This window comes from Cherax quadricarinatus, chromosome 14 (assembly GCF_038502225.1).
Source record: "Cherax quadricarinatus isolate ZL_2023a chromosome 14, ASM3850222v1, whole genome shotgun sequence".
In the NCBI taxonomy this organism is placed as follows: domain Eukaryota; kingdom Metazoa; phylum Arthropoda; class Malacostraca; order Decapoda; family Parastacidae; genus Cherax; species Cherax quadricarinatus.
This window is the reverse complement of record NC_091305.1, coordinates 20,210,985-20,230,037: the sequence shown is the minus strand read 5'-3', so window position 1 is coordinate 20,230,037 and position 19,053 is coordinate 20,210,985. Positions and strand designations below refer to the sequence as shown.

Below are 19,053 nucleotides of genomic sequence, written 5' to 3'. Positions count from 1 at the left end.
ACGAGAATTCTTTCACCCCTCTAGTAGAGAATGAGGTAAACTGTATTAATGTTGGTAGAATTACCGAAAATATATTAGGTAAAAAGACACAAGTGCAAATAGTGTGACATTTTATTGTGGCAACGTTTCGCTCTCCAGGAGCTTTATCAAGGCTTGATAAAGTTCCTGGGGAGCGAGACGTTGCTACAAGGGAATGTGTCATTAGTCACACTTGTGTCCTTTTACCTAATAAGGTAAACTCTCAATATATATACGCTGAGACATACATCTCGGTGAATATATCCCTTGAATTCTAAAATCATTTTATGTCCACTTTACATTATTAAAAACTACTCGTTTAATACACTGTAAATAAAATATGATCATTGTCATTACCATCTTAGAAATTATTTAAAAAGGGTCTAAAAAATATTTTATTAAATACAATTTATTTCTTAGCCTTCAATTTCAATACATGTTTATTTTCTTAATTACAATTAATCATTTAAAGCAAGCAATGGAATGTGATATTATTAAATATTTGGAAGCAGAAGCACGACACTAAAATTTGAATCTTGATTTGTGTTGAGGCCTCGACAAATGAGAAAATAAAAAATTTGTGTAATATATTCAAATAAATTTTTATATTCAACTCAATTTATAGTTTATACTGACAAACTAGAATCTATGTACAAACATATAGTGCTTCCTGTAGTCAATAAATATTTATATAAATCTATGAAGATACAGTAGTTTTGGCAAGCCTGACCCAGCCATCACTATGTGTACTTCCGTATGTCTGGTGTAGCCTGACCCAGTCATCACTATGTGTACTTCCGTATGTCTGGTGTAGCCTGACCCAGCCATCACTATGTGTACTTCCGTATGTCTGGTGTAGCCTGACCCAGCCATCACTATGTGTACTTCCGTATGTCTGGTGTAGCCTGACCCAGCCATCACTATGTGTACTTCCGTATGTCTGGTGTAGCCTGACCCAGCCATCACTATGTGTACTTCCGTATGTCTGGTGTAGCCTGACCCAGCCATCACTATGTGTACTTCCGTATGTCTGGTGTAGCCTGACCCAGCCATCACTATGTGTACTTCCGTATGTCTGGTGTAGCCTGACCCAGCCATCACCATGAGTACCTCAGCATGTCTGATGTGACCTGTCCCAGCCATCACCTGTGTACGTCTGTATGTCCGGTTCGGCAGTTTACCTTAGTACTTGTAGTGTAATCTTGAGGAAGATCAGGTTGACTTCACCAAGTAAAGAAAGACAGACAAATCTCCATCACCAGCAGTTGTCAGTATATCGTAACAAACTATTTACAACAGTCAAGAGACAAGGGATTCTCTTATACAGAAAAAGGTATTTCAGTATAAGTCGGAGTGTGAGGTTAGCACCACTATGTTAAACTCATGACCATTAGCACTGCCTAGAAGGTGGGTGTCTGGTATAGGCCGGAGGGTGAGGATGATGCTGTTATGGCAAATCCATTACCGTTAACTCCGTTGCCATTGGGAAAACCATTTCCGTTGACACCATTACCATTGGCGTAACCATTTCCATTGATTCCGTTACCATTGATGAAACCATTACCGTTAATTCCGTTACCAATGGTTAAACCGTTGCCGTTAGTGTAGCCGTTACCATTACCCCTGGCTAATCCATTGCCGTTGGATAAGCCATTACCATTTGTGTAGCCATTGCCATTGAGTCCGTTACCGTTTGTGTAACCATTACCATTATCACCATTCCCATTACCGTTGGCAATGATCAATCCATTACCGTTGGTGTAACCATTACCATTTGTGTAACCATTACCGTTACCATTGCTGTAACCATTGCCGTTTCCGTTAGTGAATCCATTTCCATTTCCTCCGTTTCCATTACCATTACCGCCATTTCCATTGCTATAGCTATATCCATTTCCAACAGTATAGCCATTTCCATTAAGAGAGGCTACACCATTTCCATTAATTCCATTGCTGTACCCATTTCCATTGACAGTTATGCCTCCATTTCCATTAAGTGCACCATTTCCGTTTACTCTGTTGGCATAAATTCCATTACCATTAACAATACCATTAACGACGCCGTTGGAGTATCCATTACCATTCACGACTCCGATCAGAGCATTGAGACCATAGAACTGCTGGGCGGTGGAACAGTCGAAGTTGTACCACCAGTCACACACGAAGTACTGCTGGTTGAAGATGGTACCGTTGGGACACAGGAAAGAGTCGCTCCTGCCATCTGCCTGACAGATGTGAAACACCTGTGGAGGACAACATTATTAGAGAAACATTGTATCATTAGTGACGGATATAGAGGACCTGCTAACAGCGACTATCAGTTGTGTTATTATTAGTATGTAACTCGGAGTTGGTTTCTGTTCTCTTTCAGTTGGTTCATTAACTTCTTAAGAGGATATTACGTCACTAATTCCTCTAGGTGTTGCTATTTAACTTTATGTGGTACTTTTTTTTCTGTTCATATAAAAATCTGCCTTTTTGAAATGATGTCTGTTGAAAGAGGATGGACAATCAGAAAAGCTGTTTTCTACTCCTTGACATAAACATTCCATAATATCTCCTGTTTGAATTTTAAACTCAGGCGCTTTTATTTGTAAAATCTATGGCTCAAAGTGTAAATCCATAACAATTTTGAAATACAAGAGAAATGGTGTATTATAATTTTAAAAACTCTAGTCACTAATAGCAAGCTGCGCAACGTACAGGATCTAAAGAGGTTCTGTAAGAATGAAGGATCAAATATTTCTCAGAAGTTATTTGAAAGCCGATCTCGTTACCAGTTTAAGAGTTAGTTGACAGCCATCTTTAAGATTTAGCTGGCAACCAACCTCAAGGGAAGTGCGTGACTCACCTGACAGCCGGTCTCGAGGGCAATATCAGCGTAGTATCCAGGGATCTGTCCACTGCAGGTGAATCCTGTGTCGGGTACGGAAGCCAGGATGGGATAGTCCACGCCGGGTTCACCTCTTACAGTAGTAGCCAGGGCGGTGATGGGATCCTCCAGTCCATTATAAAACCCGTTCCCGTTAATCACTCCATTGGTGTATCCACCATTTGCATAACCATTACCATTAATTATGCCATTGCCATTTCCATTAATTCCACCATTGACATACCCGTTGCCATTTCCACTGGAATATCCACCATTTCCGTTTATGATTCCATTACCATTTGTATATCCATTAGCGACTACCCCATTTTCATTTATACCATTAGAAAAACCTCCATTTCCGATCACATTTGCGTAAGCACCGTTACCGATTCCATTAGTGTAGGCACCATTACCATTTCCGTATCTACCATTGCCATTCCCATTACCGTTGCTGTATGCACCATTACCACTGCCTCCGTTGCCGTTAAATCCATTAGTAGGTGCTAAGTAATTCAGCTGCACCGCCAGTGATGCTCCAAGAAGAGCTGTGAGAGGAAAAAATGTTTATTAAGGAGAAGTAGCGGCCATTAGGACGCTTCACTTCAGCATGAAATCACGACAGTGTTAACAAAGCAGCACTGCCATAACAGTTACGTGACTGTATTATTAAAATATGTTATAATCATCAGATAGCGAATTCTGTTGCTTTTATATCCAAGAGACAACTGTATAACGTTATATACTCACTGGTAAATATTATATGTGGTGTAATCTTCATCTTGAATTATTCCTGAGATAGCAGGCTAGGATTTTAGTTGGGTTTTATCGCCCTAAAGCTGAGCTAGTGTTGAGGAAGAAGAGGCAGTGAGAGTTGTGGTTGTGAACTGACTTGTTGCTTCTTTATATACCTGGTCGTTGGGCAGACAATCCCGGTCAGTCAAGGTCGGGTGATAGTGAGATTAACTCGTTGGGTCACCATCGTGAACAGTAACAGTACAACACTGCGAACTGGGTCAAAGTGGGGAAGGTAAAACATTTCATTTTTTTTTTCAAATAAAATATTTTGTACATCCTTTCTTAATTTAAATAAATGTTCCTTGTTTATTCCTAATGATTCACACAATGTTTCATTTTGATAAAACTGGGTTCTTTACCTCTTCAGTCTGGCTTCCATGATGAAAACTGGAGACTACAAACTGTCGACTCTTACTGGCTAAGGTACAAGTCTCTAGTGTCATCTACAGATGAAACAAGAGTCTTGGAAGGTGGAAAACTGCTTGCGTAACTCTTTAGTACGCTGTTTTTGTAGCAGTTGATAAACTTTCGATTAGTTTGGCATATACACATGAAAGACTGTTTATTGCTGGTGAAGTTTTGTATTTTCTCGCTATTCAGGATTTTCGGTAGACGCCTTCAGATATTTAAGAGCAAGAGAAAATTTTGAAATCGCATATAAATTTGGCAAATACAATAAACTCTTGATTCGAGCTGTCTGTGGAAATTTTTCCAGGAGGAGGATCTGCAAAGCAGCATTTTCAGAGTCGTGCGTTTTATCATGGCCACTGATGGTGTAGTACGTGTTGGCACTAATCGTGTTAAGAAAGCATTAAATACAGGTGACTAGGGAGTGTATGCTTTGGGTCCATAACGAAATAGCATTTCAACAGATACCATGGATAAAGGACAATATCTTGAAGTTTGACTGGTGTGGGCGGATACAGATTTCTCATCCATAATAGGGTGGATGTTAATTTTACCTGCTCCCCCATGTATTATTCTTGGTGCAGAATTAACCTGTAAGAATTAAATGATGATAGTCTATGACTCTGGACCATGAGATGAGCTCCTTATTTAGAACTCAGGGACTGTTGTCACTGAATATCTTAAACAACACCCATGAGATAAATTGAAAGATCATGCTCTCTCTCTGTATATATCATTTTGTTGCTCCAGATCTGAGAATGGTTATCAGGTCTGCCCCTTCATCTTACCTTATCCTGCTGCATTTACAGGATCCTCTCTACCACCTGTGAATTGGACATTGCATTATGGGAATTTCAAATGCTCTAGGTTGATAGTCTTTAAGTTTTCATGTTTAGTATTAGGTCAAGTGGACGCTCTTGCCTAAGTCACAGTTGAGCGGGACTCCCGCAGCCCTCCGTGACTCAGTTACGGGTTTCCCTACAAAACCAAACTATATCTGTAGAGTAGAAAATTGAGGTGATTCATGATGCCCCGGTCTTTGCCGTGCCCCGTACTGCAGAATAAGATGAGAATGGTTGAAAATTTTCATGGATTCTCTAACCAGAGGGAAACATCTATAAATCACCAGCACTGGCGCAGATAATCAGCCATTTAAATATGATTGCGACTTTTTCATGGAGCTTCTTGCATATATATATATATATATATATATATATATATATATATATATATATATATATATATATATATATATATATATATATATATATATATATATATATATATATATATATATATATATATATATATATATATATATATATATATATATATATATATATATATATATATATATATATATATAATGTCGTGCCGAATATGTAAAACTGGTCAATTAGCAAGAACTCATTTAAAATCATGTCCTTTCTGAAATTTTCACTTATTCATTTAAAGATATATTTTTTCTCATTAATGTTAATGTAAAAACTTTCAATTTTGCTCCAAAAGAATCTTAGAAAACTTACCTAACCTTATTATAAAAATAACAATTTATTTTAACCTAACCCAACTAAATATATTTTAAATTTGTCTACAATAATTTAATACTAAACAAACACAGTGAAATATATTTTTTTTGTTAGGTTCAGAATGATTTTGGTGAAATTATTGCATACACAAATTTTTGCTTCTCCTATATGGCAAGATGAGCGTTGCTATTTAAGCCAAGATCGTAAGTTCTGCCTGTTCGGCACGACATATATATATATATATATATATATATATATATATATATATATATATATATATATATATATATATATATATATATATATATATATACATACATATATATATATATATATATATATATATATATATATATATATATATATATATATATATATATATATACACTTTGCTCACACTCCAACAGGGAAACCGGCAGGCCGGACTTGAGTCCTGGAGATGGGAAGTACAGTGCCTGCACTCTGAAGGAGGGGTGTTAATGTTGCAGTTTAAAAACTGTAGTGTAAAGCACCCTTCTGGCAAGACAGTGATGGAGTGAATGATGGTGAAAGTTTTTCTTTTTCGGGCCACCCTGCCTTGGTGGGAATCGGCCAGTGTGATAAAAAAAAAATAAAAAAAAATATATATAAAAATGTATAATATATATACATACATATATATATATATATATATATATATATATATATATATATATATATATATATATATATATATATATATATATATATATATATATATATATATATATATATATATATATATATATATTATTTTATTAACACATCGGCCGATTCCCACTTAGGCAGGGTGGCCTGAGAAAGAAAAAACTTTCACCATTCACTCCATCACTGTCTTGCCAGAGGGATGCTTTACACTACAGTTATAAAACTGCAACATTAACACCCCTCCTTCAGAGTGCAGACACTGTACTTCCCATCTCCAGGTCTCAAGTCCGGCCTGCCGGTTTCCCTGAATCCCTTCATAAATGTTACTGTGCTCACATTCCAATAGCACGTCAAGTATTAAAAACCATTTATCTCCATTCACTCCTATCAAATATGCTCAAGCATGCTTGCTGGAAGTCCAAGCCCCTCACACACACAAAAACTTTTTTACCCCCTCCCTCCAACCTTTTCTAGGCCGACCCCTACCCCGCCTTCCCTCCACTACAAATTTAAACATTCTCGAAGCCATTGTTTCGTTTCATTTTCTCTACATATCCGAACCACCTCAACAACCCCTCCTCAGCCCTCTCGAAAATAGTTTTGGTAATCCTGCATCTCCTTCTAATTCCCAAACTACGAATTCTCTGCATTAGATTCACACAACACATTGCCCTCAGATATGATATCTCCACTGCCTCCAGCCTTCTCCTTGTTGTAACATTCATCACCCATGCTTCACACCCATATAGGAGTGTTGGTATAACTATACTCTCATACATTCCCCTCCTTGCTTCCACGGACAAAGTTCTTTGTCTCCACAGACTCCTAAGTGCACCACTCACCCTTTTCCCCTCATCAATTCTATGATTCACCTCATCCTTCATAGACTCATCTGCTGACACGCCCACTCCCAAATATCTGAATACATTCACCTCCTCCATACTCTCTCCCTCCAATCTGATATCCAATCTTTCGCCACCTAATCTTTTTGTAATCCTCATCACCCTGCTCTTTCCTATATTTACTTTTAATTTTCTTCTTTCACATACCCTACCAAATTCATCCACCAACCTCTGCAACTTCTCTTCAGCATCTCCCAAAAGCACAGTGTCATCAGCGTCATAAGTGTTATCTTTTAACTCCACGCCTCTTGCCAAGACCCTCGCATTCACTTTACTTACAACTCCATCTATAAATATATTGAACAACCACGGTGACATCACAAATCCTTGTCTAAGGCCTACTTTTACTGGGAAATAATCTCCCTCTCCGCTACATACTCTAACTTGAGCCTCACTATCCTCTTAAAAAATCTTTACTGCTTTCAGTAACCTACCTCCTATACCATACACTTGCAACATTTGCCACACTGCCCCCCATCCACCCTGTCATACGTCTTTTCCAAATAAATAAATCCCACAAAAACCTCTTTAGCCTTATCTAAATATTGTTCACCTATATGTTCACTGTAAACACTTGGTCTACACCCCCCCCCTACCTTTCCTAAAGCCTCCTTGTTCATCTGCTATCATACTTTCCGTATTACTCTTAATACTTTCAGTAATAACTCAGCCATACACTTTACCAGGTATACTCAACAGACTTATTCTCCTATAATTTTTGCACTCTCTTTTGTCTCCTTTGCCTTTATACAAAGGAACTGTTCACGCTCTCTGCCAGTCCTTAGGTACCTTGCCCTCATCTATATATTTATTCTAATACATCTTGCAGTCGTCCTCCCTCTTGCCTTAATTGTCATGAGGCTCACCCTTCGTACTCTCGCCGTTGCCAGGTCTACTTAAATGAGCGAGAAATTCGTTGCCTCAAAGAGGCAGAAGGTCTCCTTTATGCTATGGCAGTTTCTCATCTCCGCCTCCAAGGGAGACTGCCCCGTGTTTCTTATTCTCGTGTTTCAAAACGTCCCCCCACTTCTGGGGTCACATCTTCTGCAGCCTCCTCTGCGGTTGCCAGTCCCATAGTCACTCCTGTATCTAATTCTTTTGCTGTCCTGGGCTCAGACGTCCCTACTTCAACACCTCAGTCTGTCCTCACTTCTTCGTGTTCTCCCTCACAAACCCCGGTATCGACAAGACCTCGTACGACACCTCCTCCCAATCGTCCCTCTACTTCTCAGAGGTCCAACAAATCTCCTTTAACCCTTCCTTCCCTTCATCCACCTCCACATTTTACCTTCCCGGTCTCTGTACCTAGGTCTTCCCCTTTCACTGGCTCCGTTACAAGTGTGGAGGTTCATCCTCCTCCTCGTACTGTGCCTTCCTCCCCTCTCCCCTCCCAAGTTTCTTCCTTTTCTGCCACCTCCCGGGTTTCTGCGTCTTCTGTCCCCTCCCACACTTCTCCAGTTCCCTCCAATTTTCGCCCCTTCCCTACCTTGGTACAGTCCATTACAGCTCCGATCTTTACTCAAACTCCTCCTCCTTCCATCTCCAATATTGTCTCCAATACGACGTCTCTGATCTCTGAAACACTTGAAGCAATCTCTGAATATATTGCAGAGACCAAACCATCAATGGACACTGATCCACCCTCTGCTCCTTCTCTTTCCTCTTCTCCATCTGCGCAACTTCTTTCTTCACAACGCACCGTTCCTTCGCTACTTGAACGTTTTCCTTTGCCACCGCATATGGACTTTTCTAACCCTTCTAGTCCGTAGGTATCCTTACCTGCCGATTTCAGGTATCTTTATCGTTGCCAATCATGACCTATTTACAGTGGAATATTCGCGTCCTCAGGGGTAATCGGGGTGAGCTTCAGATGTTGCTCTCCCAGTTTTCCCCTGTTGGTGTTTGCTTACAGGAACCAAAATTACACTCTGCCGTTATCTATCCCATCTCAGGCTATAATTTATTGTATTCTTCAGATCTTTTTCCTGATGGGACCTTTAATGAAAGTGCCCTTCTTCTACGCACTGATATTCCGTACCATCAGCTATTACACAGCAGCCCGTATCCACTTGCATAGGTGGTATACACTCTGTTCTTTGTATCTCTCTCCTTCTCGGGCATTATCTATCCCGGATATTGCCTTTCTTGTTTCGTCATTACCGCCACCACTTCTGTTACTTGGCGATTTTAATGCCCATCATTTCCTCTGGGAGGAGGGTCTCACTGTGATTCCCGTGGCATTCAGTTAGAGGCTTTTCTTGCTACCCACCCCCTCCATGTTTTAAATACAGGTACTCACACCCATTTTGATCCTCGGACTCATACTCTCTCTTGCATCGATCTCTCAGTCTGCTCTTCCTCCGCCGCATTAGACTTCACCTGGTCTGTTCTCCCGGATTTACATGACAGCGATCATTTCCCAATCATTCTTACTTCCCCTTCATATTCACCACCTCTTCGGAACCCACGCTGGCAATTTGATCAGGCAAATTGGAACCTTCACTCACAACTAACTGTTTTTAGTGAGGTTCCTTCTTCGTCCTCCATTGATGAGCTTTTACACCTCTTCTCGTCCACCGTTTTATCCACAGCTTCTCATTTTATACCCCAAACTTCGGGCATGCATTCTCAGAAATGCGTGCCTTGGTGGTGTCCTGCTTGTGCTCGTGCAGTACGTTTGAAATGCGCTGAGTGGGGCAGGTACCGGTACAATAGAACCACGGAGAGACTTCTTGATTTTAAGCAGAAGCATGCGATCGCTCGCTGTGTCATCCGTGACGGTAAACGCACTTGCTGGCGAGATTATGTCTCCACCATCACCTCTGCTTCCTCTATGAGTGCAGTCTGGAAAAAAGTACGAAAATTGAGTGGTAAATATTCTCCTGACCCGGCTCCTGTTCTGTGGATTGCCGGTGTTGATATAGCAAACCCACTAGATCAGTGGTTCCCAAACTTTTTCAGCTTGTTACCCAATTTAACATGCCACATAAAGCATGTTACCCCTTTCACAAAATGTTGTTATTATTGATATATATGGCTAAACGTGAACGTATACAGCCTCGCATACTCTGCTAATCCTAGCAAAACCATTGAAAACGTAAGAACCACACATACATTATATATAAAATTAATAATAGCTACAAATTCACAGTAACAGTGGGTAAATACTAACTATATACTGCACAGGGCAGTACACATACATACCAGCTTATGTCTACCTCGGCTGATGCTCACAGATAAACTGACAGTATGAAATAGAGGCAGCCTCAGGAAGTGAGTGACGCATACTGGACAGGTCGATCTGGGCTACTGAGTGACTTTTGTCCTGAAGCATACTTGTCAAAATACTTTTGGGTTTCCACACACTTAGCTATATATATTTCTTCTTTTCTAACACTGTATATTAGTTTTTGATGTTTATTGTTATTTGGTTTAACTTTATTACTTACTTATAATAGGTTTACTTTACAACTTTATATACTAAGACAAAGTTAACAATAATCCTCATACCGGGTACCGCATTGTTTTTTTGATTTTCAGAATTCATAACTTTTTTTCTGTCACCCCTCCATTACCCCCCAAAAATGGTTAAATTACCCCCAGGGGGTAATTTACCCCCAGTTTGGGAACCACTGCATTAGATGTTGCCAATGAAATTGGCAATCATCTGGTCCGTATTTCTCAGAGGGTCCATCTATGCCCCTCGTTTCTTTCCTCAAAGTCTGCCAGAGAGTTAGCACCCTTGGACTTTTCTTCTCTCAGAGAAGAACAGTATAATGTGCCTTTTACACTTCAGGAACTGGAGGCAACACTCTCAGCTTGCCGATCATCGGCAGCTGGGCCCGACGACATTCATATTCGTATGCTACAACATTTACATCAGTCAGCCCTTGCAGTCCTATTACGCCTTTTCAATCTTATTTGGTCACAAGGAGTTCTTCCTCAGCTGTGAAAATCTGCCATTGTTCTCCCTTTCCGCAAACCGGGTACTACGGGACATGAAGCCTCCCACTATCGTCCAATTGCTCTTACCAGTGCAGTTTGCAAAGTGATGGAACGCCTGGTAAATAGACGTTTAGTGTGGTATTTAGAGACATACAACAGTCTCTCCACTCGTCAATATGGCTTTCGTAAGGGCCGTTCTACCATAGACCCCTTACTACTTGGATACGTATGTTTGTAATGCCTTTGCGAATAACCACTCAGTTATTGCCATATTTTTTGACCTTGAGAAGGCATATGACACAACTTGGAGGTATAATATTTTGGCCCAAGCCCACTCCTTAGGCCTTCGAGGCAATCTACCATCATTCCTTAAGAACTTTTTAACTGACGGACATTTCTGTGTTCGGGTTAATAATGTGCTCTCCCCGGACTTTATCCAAGCTGAAGGTGTCCCCCAGGGATGTGTTCTGATCACAACACTTTTCTCCTTGCTATAAATGATTTGGCCTCTAGTCTTCCATCCAATATTTGGTCATCACTCTATGTTGATGACTTCGCTATTGCATGTGCAAGCGCTGACTGTCACCTCATTGCAGTTTCTCTCCAACATGCGGTCGACCGTGTTTCCAACTGGACCACCACACATGGGTTTAAATTTTCCAGTACCAAAACTCACCAAATTACTTTCACTAGACGCTCTGTCATCTCCGATCATCCTTTATACCTCTATGGCACCCGTATCCCTGAACGTGATACAGTCAGGTTTCTAGGCCTCCTCTTTGACCGTAGGTTATTCTGGAAACCTCACATTACCTCTCTGAAGGCAACTTGTCACAGCCGGCTGAACCTTCTTAAAACCCTTGCTCATCTTTCATGGGGAGCTGATCGTCGAACTCTCCTTCGCCTACATTCCACCCTCATTTTATTGAAACTTGATTATGGTGACCAGATCTATTCAGCTGCCTCTCCTGCTACTCTATCTAGGCTCAACCCTATTCATCACCAAGGATTACGTTTATGCCTTGGTGCTTTTCGCTCTTCCCCTGTTGAGAGCCTCTGTGCAGAAGCGAACGTTCCATCCTTATCCGATCGCCGTGATGCCCATTGCCTTCACTACTATGTACGCTCTCATGATCTCTGCAATCCTTCCATTTATAGAATGGTCACCGATATTAGTAGACATTCTTTATTTGTTCGCCGCCCCTGTTTGCTCCGTCCCTTCTCTCTTTGCCTACATTCGCTCTTGTCTTCTCTTCAATTTCCACCTTTCTATGTTCATGTAGCATCTCACTTTTCCCTACCCCCCTGGGTAGTTCCAGCTGTTCGAGTCTGTTCTTTCTCACTCCCTTGCTCGAAAGCCCAACAGTCTACGGTAGCTTCCCGCTCTCTTTTTCTTGACCACTTCCACTCTCATTCTCATGCCATTGCAGTGTACACAGATGGCTCTAAGTCTTCTGACGGCGTAGGATTCGCAGCAGTGTTTCCGGACAGCGTCGTACGAGGGCATTTACTATCTTCGGCTAGTATCTTTACCGCTGAATTGTATGCCATTCTTGCAGCACTTCTCCATATTGCATCTATGCCTGTGTCATCATTTGTGGTTGTCTCAGACTCCCTTAGTGCTTTACAGGCTATACAGAAATTTGATACACCTCACGCCTTAGTCCTCCGTATCCAGCTTTGGCTACGCCGCATCTCTACCAAGCATAAAGATATTGTTTTTTGTTGGTCCCTGGTCATGTTGACGTACAAGGCAATGAACAGGCAGACACTGCTGCGTGGTCAGCAGTACATGACCTACCAGTTTCATATAGAGGTGTTCCATTTACGTACTATTTTGCTGCAATAGCTACCCACCTTCACACCCGTTGGCAACAACGTTGGTGTACTCTACTCGGTAACAAACTTCTATCTATTAAACCGAGTATAGGTTACTGGCCGTCTTGTCACCAGTGCCGAGGTTGGGAGAATACTCTCTCCCGTCTCTGCATTGGCCATACTCGTCTTACTCATGGATATCTCATGGAGATATCCATGAGATATCGGTCAGCCACATTCTATTAGACTGCCCACTTTATCAACGAGCACGCAGAATTTACCTCCAACGTCGTCTTCGCTCCACTGCTCTCTCTTTACCTTCCCTTCTCGCTGATGGACCCACCTTTCATCCGGACTCTCTTATTGACTTTTTGACAACAACTGACTTACTTCACAAACTCTGATACCTTCAGCCCTTTCTACCTCGATCTCTTGCTACCCTCTACCCTGCACTATACCCTGCCTCGCTGTTTTCTGTAACCTACTGATCGCCCCTCCCCCCTTCTGCCGCCCAATACCCTCGCTTCCTTTCCTACCCTGCAACGCTGTAAAGCATTTGTGGCTTAGCGCTTCTTTTTGATTATAATAATAATCTCCTACCACCCCCTATATTTTATATTCTATATGAACATTTGTTAATAAACAGAATACATTTACAGATAAACACAAACATGAATACAATGGTACAATGTATTAAGATCATGAATTTTCTCCAGCTCCTCCGAAGCCAGACGCGAGCCAAGTATACAGCAAGCATTTTCCCTCTGGATGGCCACGCTGAGGCGTTGGAAGTTGAAAGTAGCTGCCCTTGTTTCTCTAGTGGTGTCGATGAGTCTGGAACCCAATTCTTTAAGGAAACGTGTGGTATTTTTTCCCCATGATCCCAAGGTCTCTGATCCCACTGGGACAAACTGATACTGTTGGTTTATGTCCCTGTACTTGCTCATCTTGTACTCCTCCCTGTGGTCAGCAGTTTCTCCCTGTCGCCCCACACTGTGATGGGGGTACGTGTCAGCCAGTGTGGACACACAGATATAGTGCCACGCTAAGAGCTTGCCATTCTTCCAAGGATAGATGGTGATCCCGTCGGGGTGGCTTGCTGGGTTGTGGGTATTGTTGACTGCTAGTGATCGGGGCTCCCTCTCGGCTGGGCATCCAGCTGTAGCAAGGGTTCTCTCAATGATGTCATTGACCTCATTGTGTCTTGCATGCCAGTCCTTGGTTTTGGAACAGTTAAGACCATGTAGACCGTATTGGTCTGCTTGTGCTTTACCGCAAATACACGTATATTCTGTGTGAATTGGGGCAGCAAGGCGCAGAGGCACTGCAATACGGAGGGTCTTAGGGTCGAGTCGCGTTCCCATTGCTGATATGAGAACTGTTTGGAGGAAGTCTCCGGAGTAATGTGCACTCACAGCCTGGAGACGGGCAGTCTCCCTATCTGATGTTGCAGCCCTGAGCATGTTGGCAAGCACCTTATCAGCGATCGGGCCATCCCAGCTTGACTGTTTGTGAGCCAGTGCTGCACTAGGGTTTGGTGCTGGAGCAGCAAGAGTCTCCCATTCAGCGATGGCACTGGCGTAGCTAGGGTCCTGTATTCCCGCTGAGTCACTGAGGTTATCAGGAAGAATTTGTCTTATCAACTCGTTTGATGCTATGGAAGAGGATAGGAAAGCTGGTAGAGCAATCTGGGAGGATCTGCGTACTCCTAGCCCCCCAAGCCTGACCGGAAGTGAGGCTTACAACCACTGTTCATCTTCAAGGGAAAGATTCAATACACTCTCTAGGATGGTCTTAAGGAGAGAGTCATATTCCCTGAGTTTTGGACTGCTGAAGGCTGGGGAGCATCTCAGAAAGTAGGTAAGTTTTGGGATTGACAGGCACCTGGTGAGTAGGTAGAAGGCATCGTGTGTGTTAGTGTCTTTCATCCTGCTTTCCATCGTCCGGAGGTCTGAAACTTTTTTTTCTAGGATCAGATCGATGGCATTGAACTCAAGAGGAGCACCAAGGAGAGTGCTATTGGCTGAATCAACGGCTCGTGCTCCTGGTAAAACGGCGCTTATATATATATATATATATATATATATATATATATATATATATATATATATATATATATATATATATATATTATATATATATAAAATATATATATATATATATATTTATTTTTTTTTTTTATTATCACACTGGCCGATTCCCACCAAGGCAGGGTGGCCCGAAAAAGAAAAACTTTCACCATCATTCACTCCATCACTGTCTTGCCAGAAGGGTGCTTTACACTACAGTTTTTAAACTGCAACATTAACACCCCTCCTTCAGAGTGCAGGCACTGTACTTCCCATCTCCAGGACTCAAGTCCGGCCTGCCGGTTTCCCTGAATCCCTTCATAAATGTTACTTTGCTCACACTCCAACAGCACGTCAAGTATTAAAAACCATTTGTCTCCATTCACTCCTATCAAACATGCTCACGCATGCCTGCTGGAAGCCCAAGCCCCTCGCACACAAAACCTCCTTTACCCCCTCCCTCCAACCCTTCCTAGGCCGACCCCTACCCCGCCTTCCTTCCACTACAGACTGATACACTCTTGAAGTCATTCTGTTTCGCTCCATTCTCTCTACATGTCCGAACCACCTCAACAACCCTTCCTCAGCCCTCTGGACAACAGTTTTGGTAATCCCGCACCTCCTCCTAACTTCCAAACTACGAATTCTCTGCATTATATTCACACCACACATTGCCCTCAGACATGACATCTCCACTGCCTCCAGCCTTCTCCTCGCTGCAACATTCATCACCCACGCTTCACACCCATATAAGAGCGTTGGTAAAACTATACTCTCATACATTCCCCTCTTTGCCTCCAAGGACAAAGTTCTTTGTCTCCACAGACTCCTAAGTGCACCACTCACTCTTTTTCCCTCATCAATTCTATGATTCACCTCATCTTTCATAGACCCATCCGCTGACACGTCCACTCCCAAATATCTGAATACGTTCACCTCCTCCATACTCTCTCCCTCCAATCTGATATTCAATCTTTCATCACCTAATCTTTTTGTTATCCTCATAACCTTACTCTTTCCTGTATTCACCTTTAATTTTCTTCTTTTGCACACCCTACCAAATTCATCCACCAATCTCTGCAGCTTCTCTTCAGAATCTCCCAAGAGCACAGTGTCATCAGCAAAGAGCAGCTGTGACAACTCCCACTTTGTGTGTGATTCTTTATCTTTTAACTCCACGCCTCTTGCCAAGACCCTCGCATTTACTTCTCTTACAACCCCATCTATAAATATATTAAACAACCACGGTGACATCACACATCCTTGTCTAAGGCCTACTTTTACTGGGAAAAAATTTCCCTCTTTCCTACATACTCTAACTTGAGCCTCACTATCCTCGTAAAAACTCTTCACTGCTTTCAGTAACCTACCTCCTACACCATACACTTGCAACATCTGCCACATTGCCCCCCTATCCACCCTGTCATACGCCTCTTCCAAATCCATAAATGCCACAAAGACCTCTTTAGCCTTATCTAAATACTGTTCACTTATATGTTTCACTGTAAACACCTGGTCCACACACCCCCTACCTTTCCTAAAGCCTCCTTGTTCATCTGCTATCCTATTCTCCGTCTTACTCTTAATTCTTTCAATTATAACTCTACCATACACTTTACCAGGTACACTCAACAGACTTATCCCCCTATAATTTTTGCACTCTCTTTTATCCCCTTTGCCTTTATACAAAGGAACTATGCATGCTCTCTGCCAATCCCTAGGTACCTTACCCTCTTCCATACATTTATTAAATAATTGCATCAACCACTCCAAAACTATATCCCCACCTGCTTTTAACATTTCTATCTTTATCCCATCAATCCCGGCTGCCTTACCCCCTTTCATTTTACCTACTGCCTCACGAACTTCCCCCACACTCACAACTGGCTCTTCCTCACTCCTACAAGATGTTATTCCTCCTTGCCCTATACACGAAATCACAGCTTCCCTATCTTCATCAACATTTAACAATTCCTCAAAATATTCCCTCCATCTTCCCAATACCTCTAACTCTCCATTTAATAACTCTCCTCTCCTATTTTTAACTGACAAATCCATTTGTTCTCTAGGCTTTCTTAACTTGTTAATCTCACTCCAAAACTTTTTCTTATTTTCAACAAAATTTGTTGATAACATCTCACCCACTCTCTCATATATATAATATATATATATATATATATATATAATATATATATATTATATATATATAATATATATATATATATATATATATATATATATATATATATTATATATATATATATATAAAAGAGAAGAAGAAAAACTTTATAAAACTGGGTTGCTTAAATGTGCGTGGATGTAGTGCGGATGACAAGAAACAGATCATTGCTGATGTTTTGAATGAAAAGAAGTTGGATGTCCTGGCCCTAAGCGAAACAAAGCTGAAGGGGGTAGGAGAGTTTCAGTGGGGGGAAATAAATGGGATTAAATCTGGAGTATCTGAGAGAGTTAGAGCAAAGGAAGGGGTAGCAGTAATGTTAAATGATCAGTTATGGAAGGAGAAAAGAGAATATGAATGTGTAAATTCAAGAATTATGTGGATTAAAGTAAAGGTTGGATGCGAGAAGTGGGTCATAATAAGCGTGTATGCACCTGGAGAAGAGAGGAATGCAGAGGAGAGAGAGAGATTTTGGGAGATGTTAAGTGAATGTATAGGAGCCTTTGAACCAAGTGAGAGAGTAATTGTGGTAGGGGACTTGAATGCTAAAGTAGGAGAAACTTTTAGAGAGGGTGTGGTAGGTAAGTTTGGGGTGCCAGGTGTAAATGATAATGGGAGCCCTTTGATTGAACTTTGTATAGAAAGGGGTTTAGTTATAGGTAATACATATTTTAAGAAAAAGAGGATAAATAAGTATACACGATATGATGTAGGGCGAAATGACAGTAGTTTGTTGGATTATGTATTGGTAGATAAAAGACTGTTGAGTAGACTTCAGGATGTACATGTTTATAGAGGGGCCACAGATATATCAGATCACTTTCTAGTTGTAGCTACACTGAGAGTAAAAGGTAGATGGGATACAAGGAGAATAGAAGCATTAGGGAAGAGAGAGGTGAAGGTTTATAAACTAAAAGAGGAGGCAGTTAGGGTAAGATATAAACAGCTATTGGAGGATAGATGGGCTAATGAGAGCATAGGCAATGGGGTCGAAGAGGTATGGGGTAGGTTTAAAAATGTAGTGTTAGAGTGTTCAGCAGAAGTTTGTGGTTACAGGAAAGTGGGTGCAGGAGGGAAGAGGAGCGATTGGTGGAATGATGATGTAAAGAGAGTAGTAAGGGAGAAAAAGTTAGCATATGAGAAGTTTTTACAAAGTAGAAGTGATGCAAGGAGGGAAGAGTATATGGAGAAAAAGAGAGAAGTTAAGAGAGTGGTGAAGCAATGTAAAAAGAGAGCAAATGAGAGAGTGGGTGAGATGTTATCAACAAATTTTGTTGAAAATAAGAAAAAGTTTTGGAGTGAGATTAACAAGTTAAGAAAGCCTAGAGAACAAATGGATTTGTCAGTTAAAAATAGGAGAGGAGAGTTATTAAATGGAGAGTTAGAGGTATTGGGAAGATGGAAGGAATATTTTGAGGAATTGTTAAATGTTGATGAAGATAGGGAAGCTGTGATTTCGTGTATAGGGCAAGGAGGAATAACATCTTGTAGGAGTGAGGAAGAGTCAGTTGTGAGTGTGGGGGAAGTTCGTGAGGCAGTAGTTAAAATGAAAGGGGGTAAGGCAGCCGGGATTGATGGGATAAAGATAGAAATGTTAAAAGCAGGTGGGGATATAGTTTTGGAGTGGTTGGTGCAATTATTTAATAAATGTATGGAAGAGGGTAAGGTACCTAGGGATTGGCAGAGAGCATGCATAGTTCCTTTGTATAAAGGCAAAGGGGATAAAAGAGAGTGCAAAAATTATAGGGGGATAAGTCTGTTGAGTGTACCTGGTAAAGTGTATGGTAGAGTTATAATTGAAAGAATTAAGAGTAAGACGGAGAATAGGATAGCAGATGAACAAGGAGGCTTT

At 41.2% G+C, this 19,053-nt stretch overlaps 1 protein-coding gene across 1 annotated transcript; it reads right to left on the bottom strand.

Moving 5' to 3' along the window:
- Positions 1 to 445: 445 nt before the first annotated feature.
- LOC128695873 (PE-PGRS family protein PE_PGRS45-like) lies at positions 446 to 14,416 on the bottom strand. The gene is made up of 3 exons (XM_070085024.1): positions 14,287 to 14,416; positions 2,870 to 3,435; positions 446 to 2,261 (listed from the first exon to the last, which is right to left on the bottom strand). The coding sequence occupies exons 1-3, from the start codon at positions 14,414 to 14,416 to the stop codon at positions 1,419 to 1,421; spliced, it is 1,539 nt and encodes a 512-aa protein (XP_069941125.1). The 3' UTR covers positions 446 to 1,418.
- Positions 14,417 to 19,053: the final 4,637 nt, after the last annotated feature.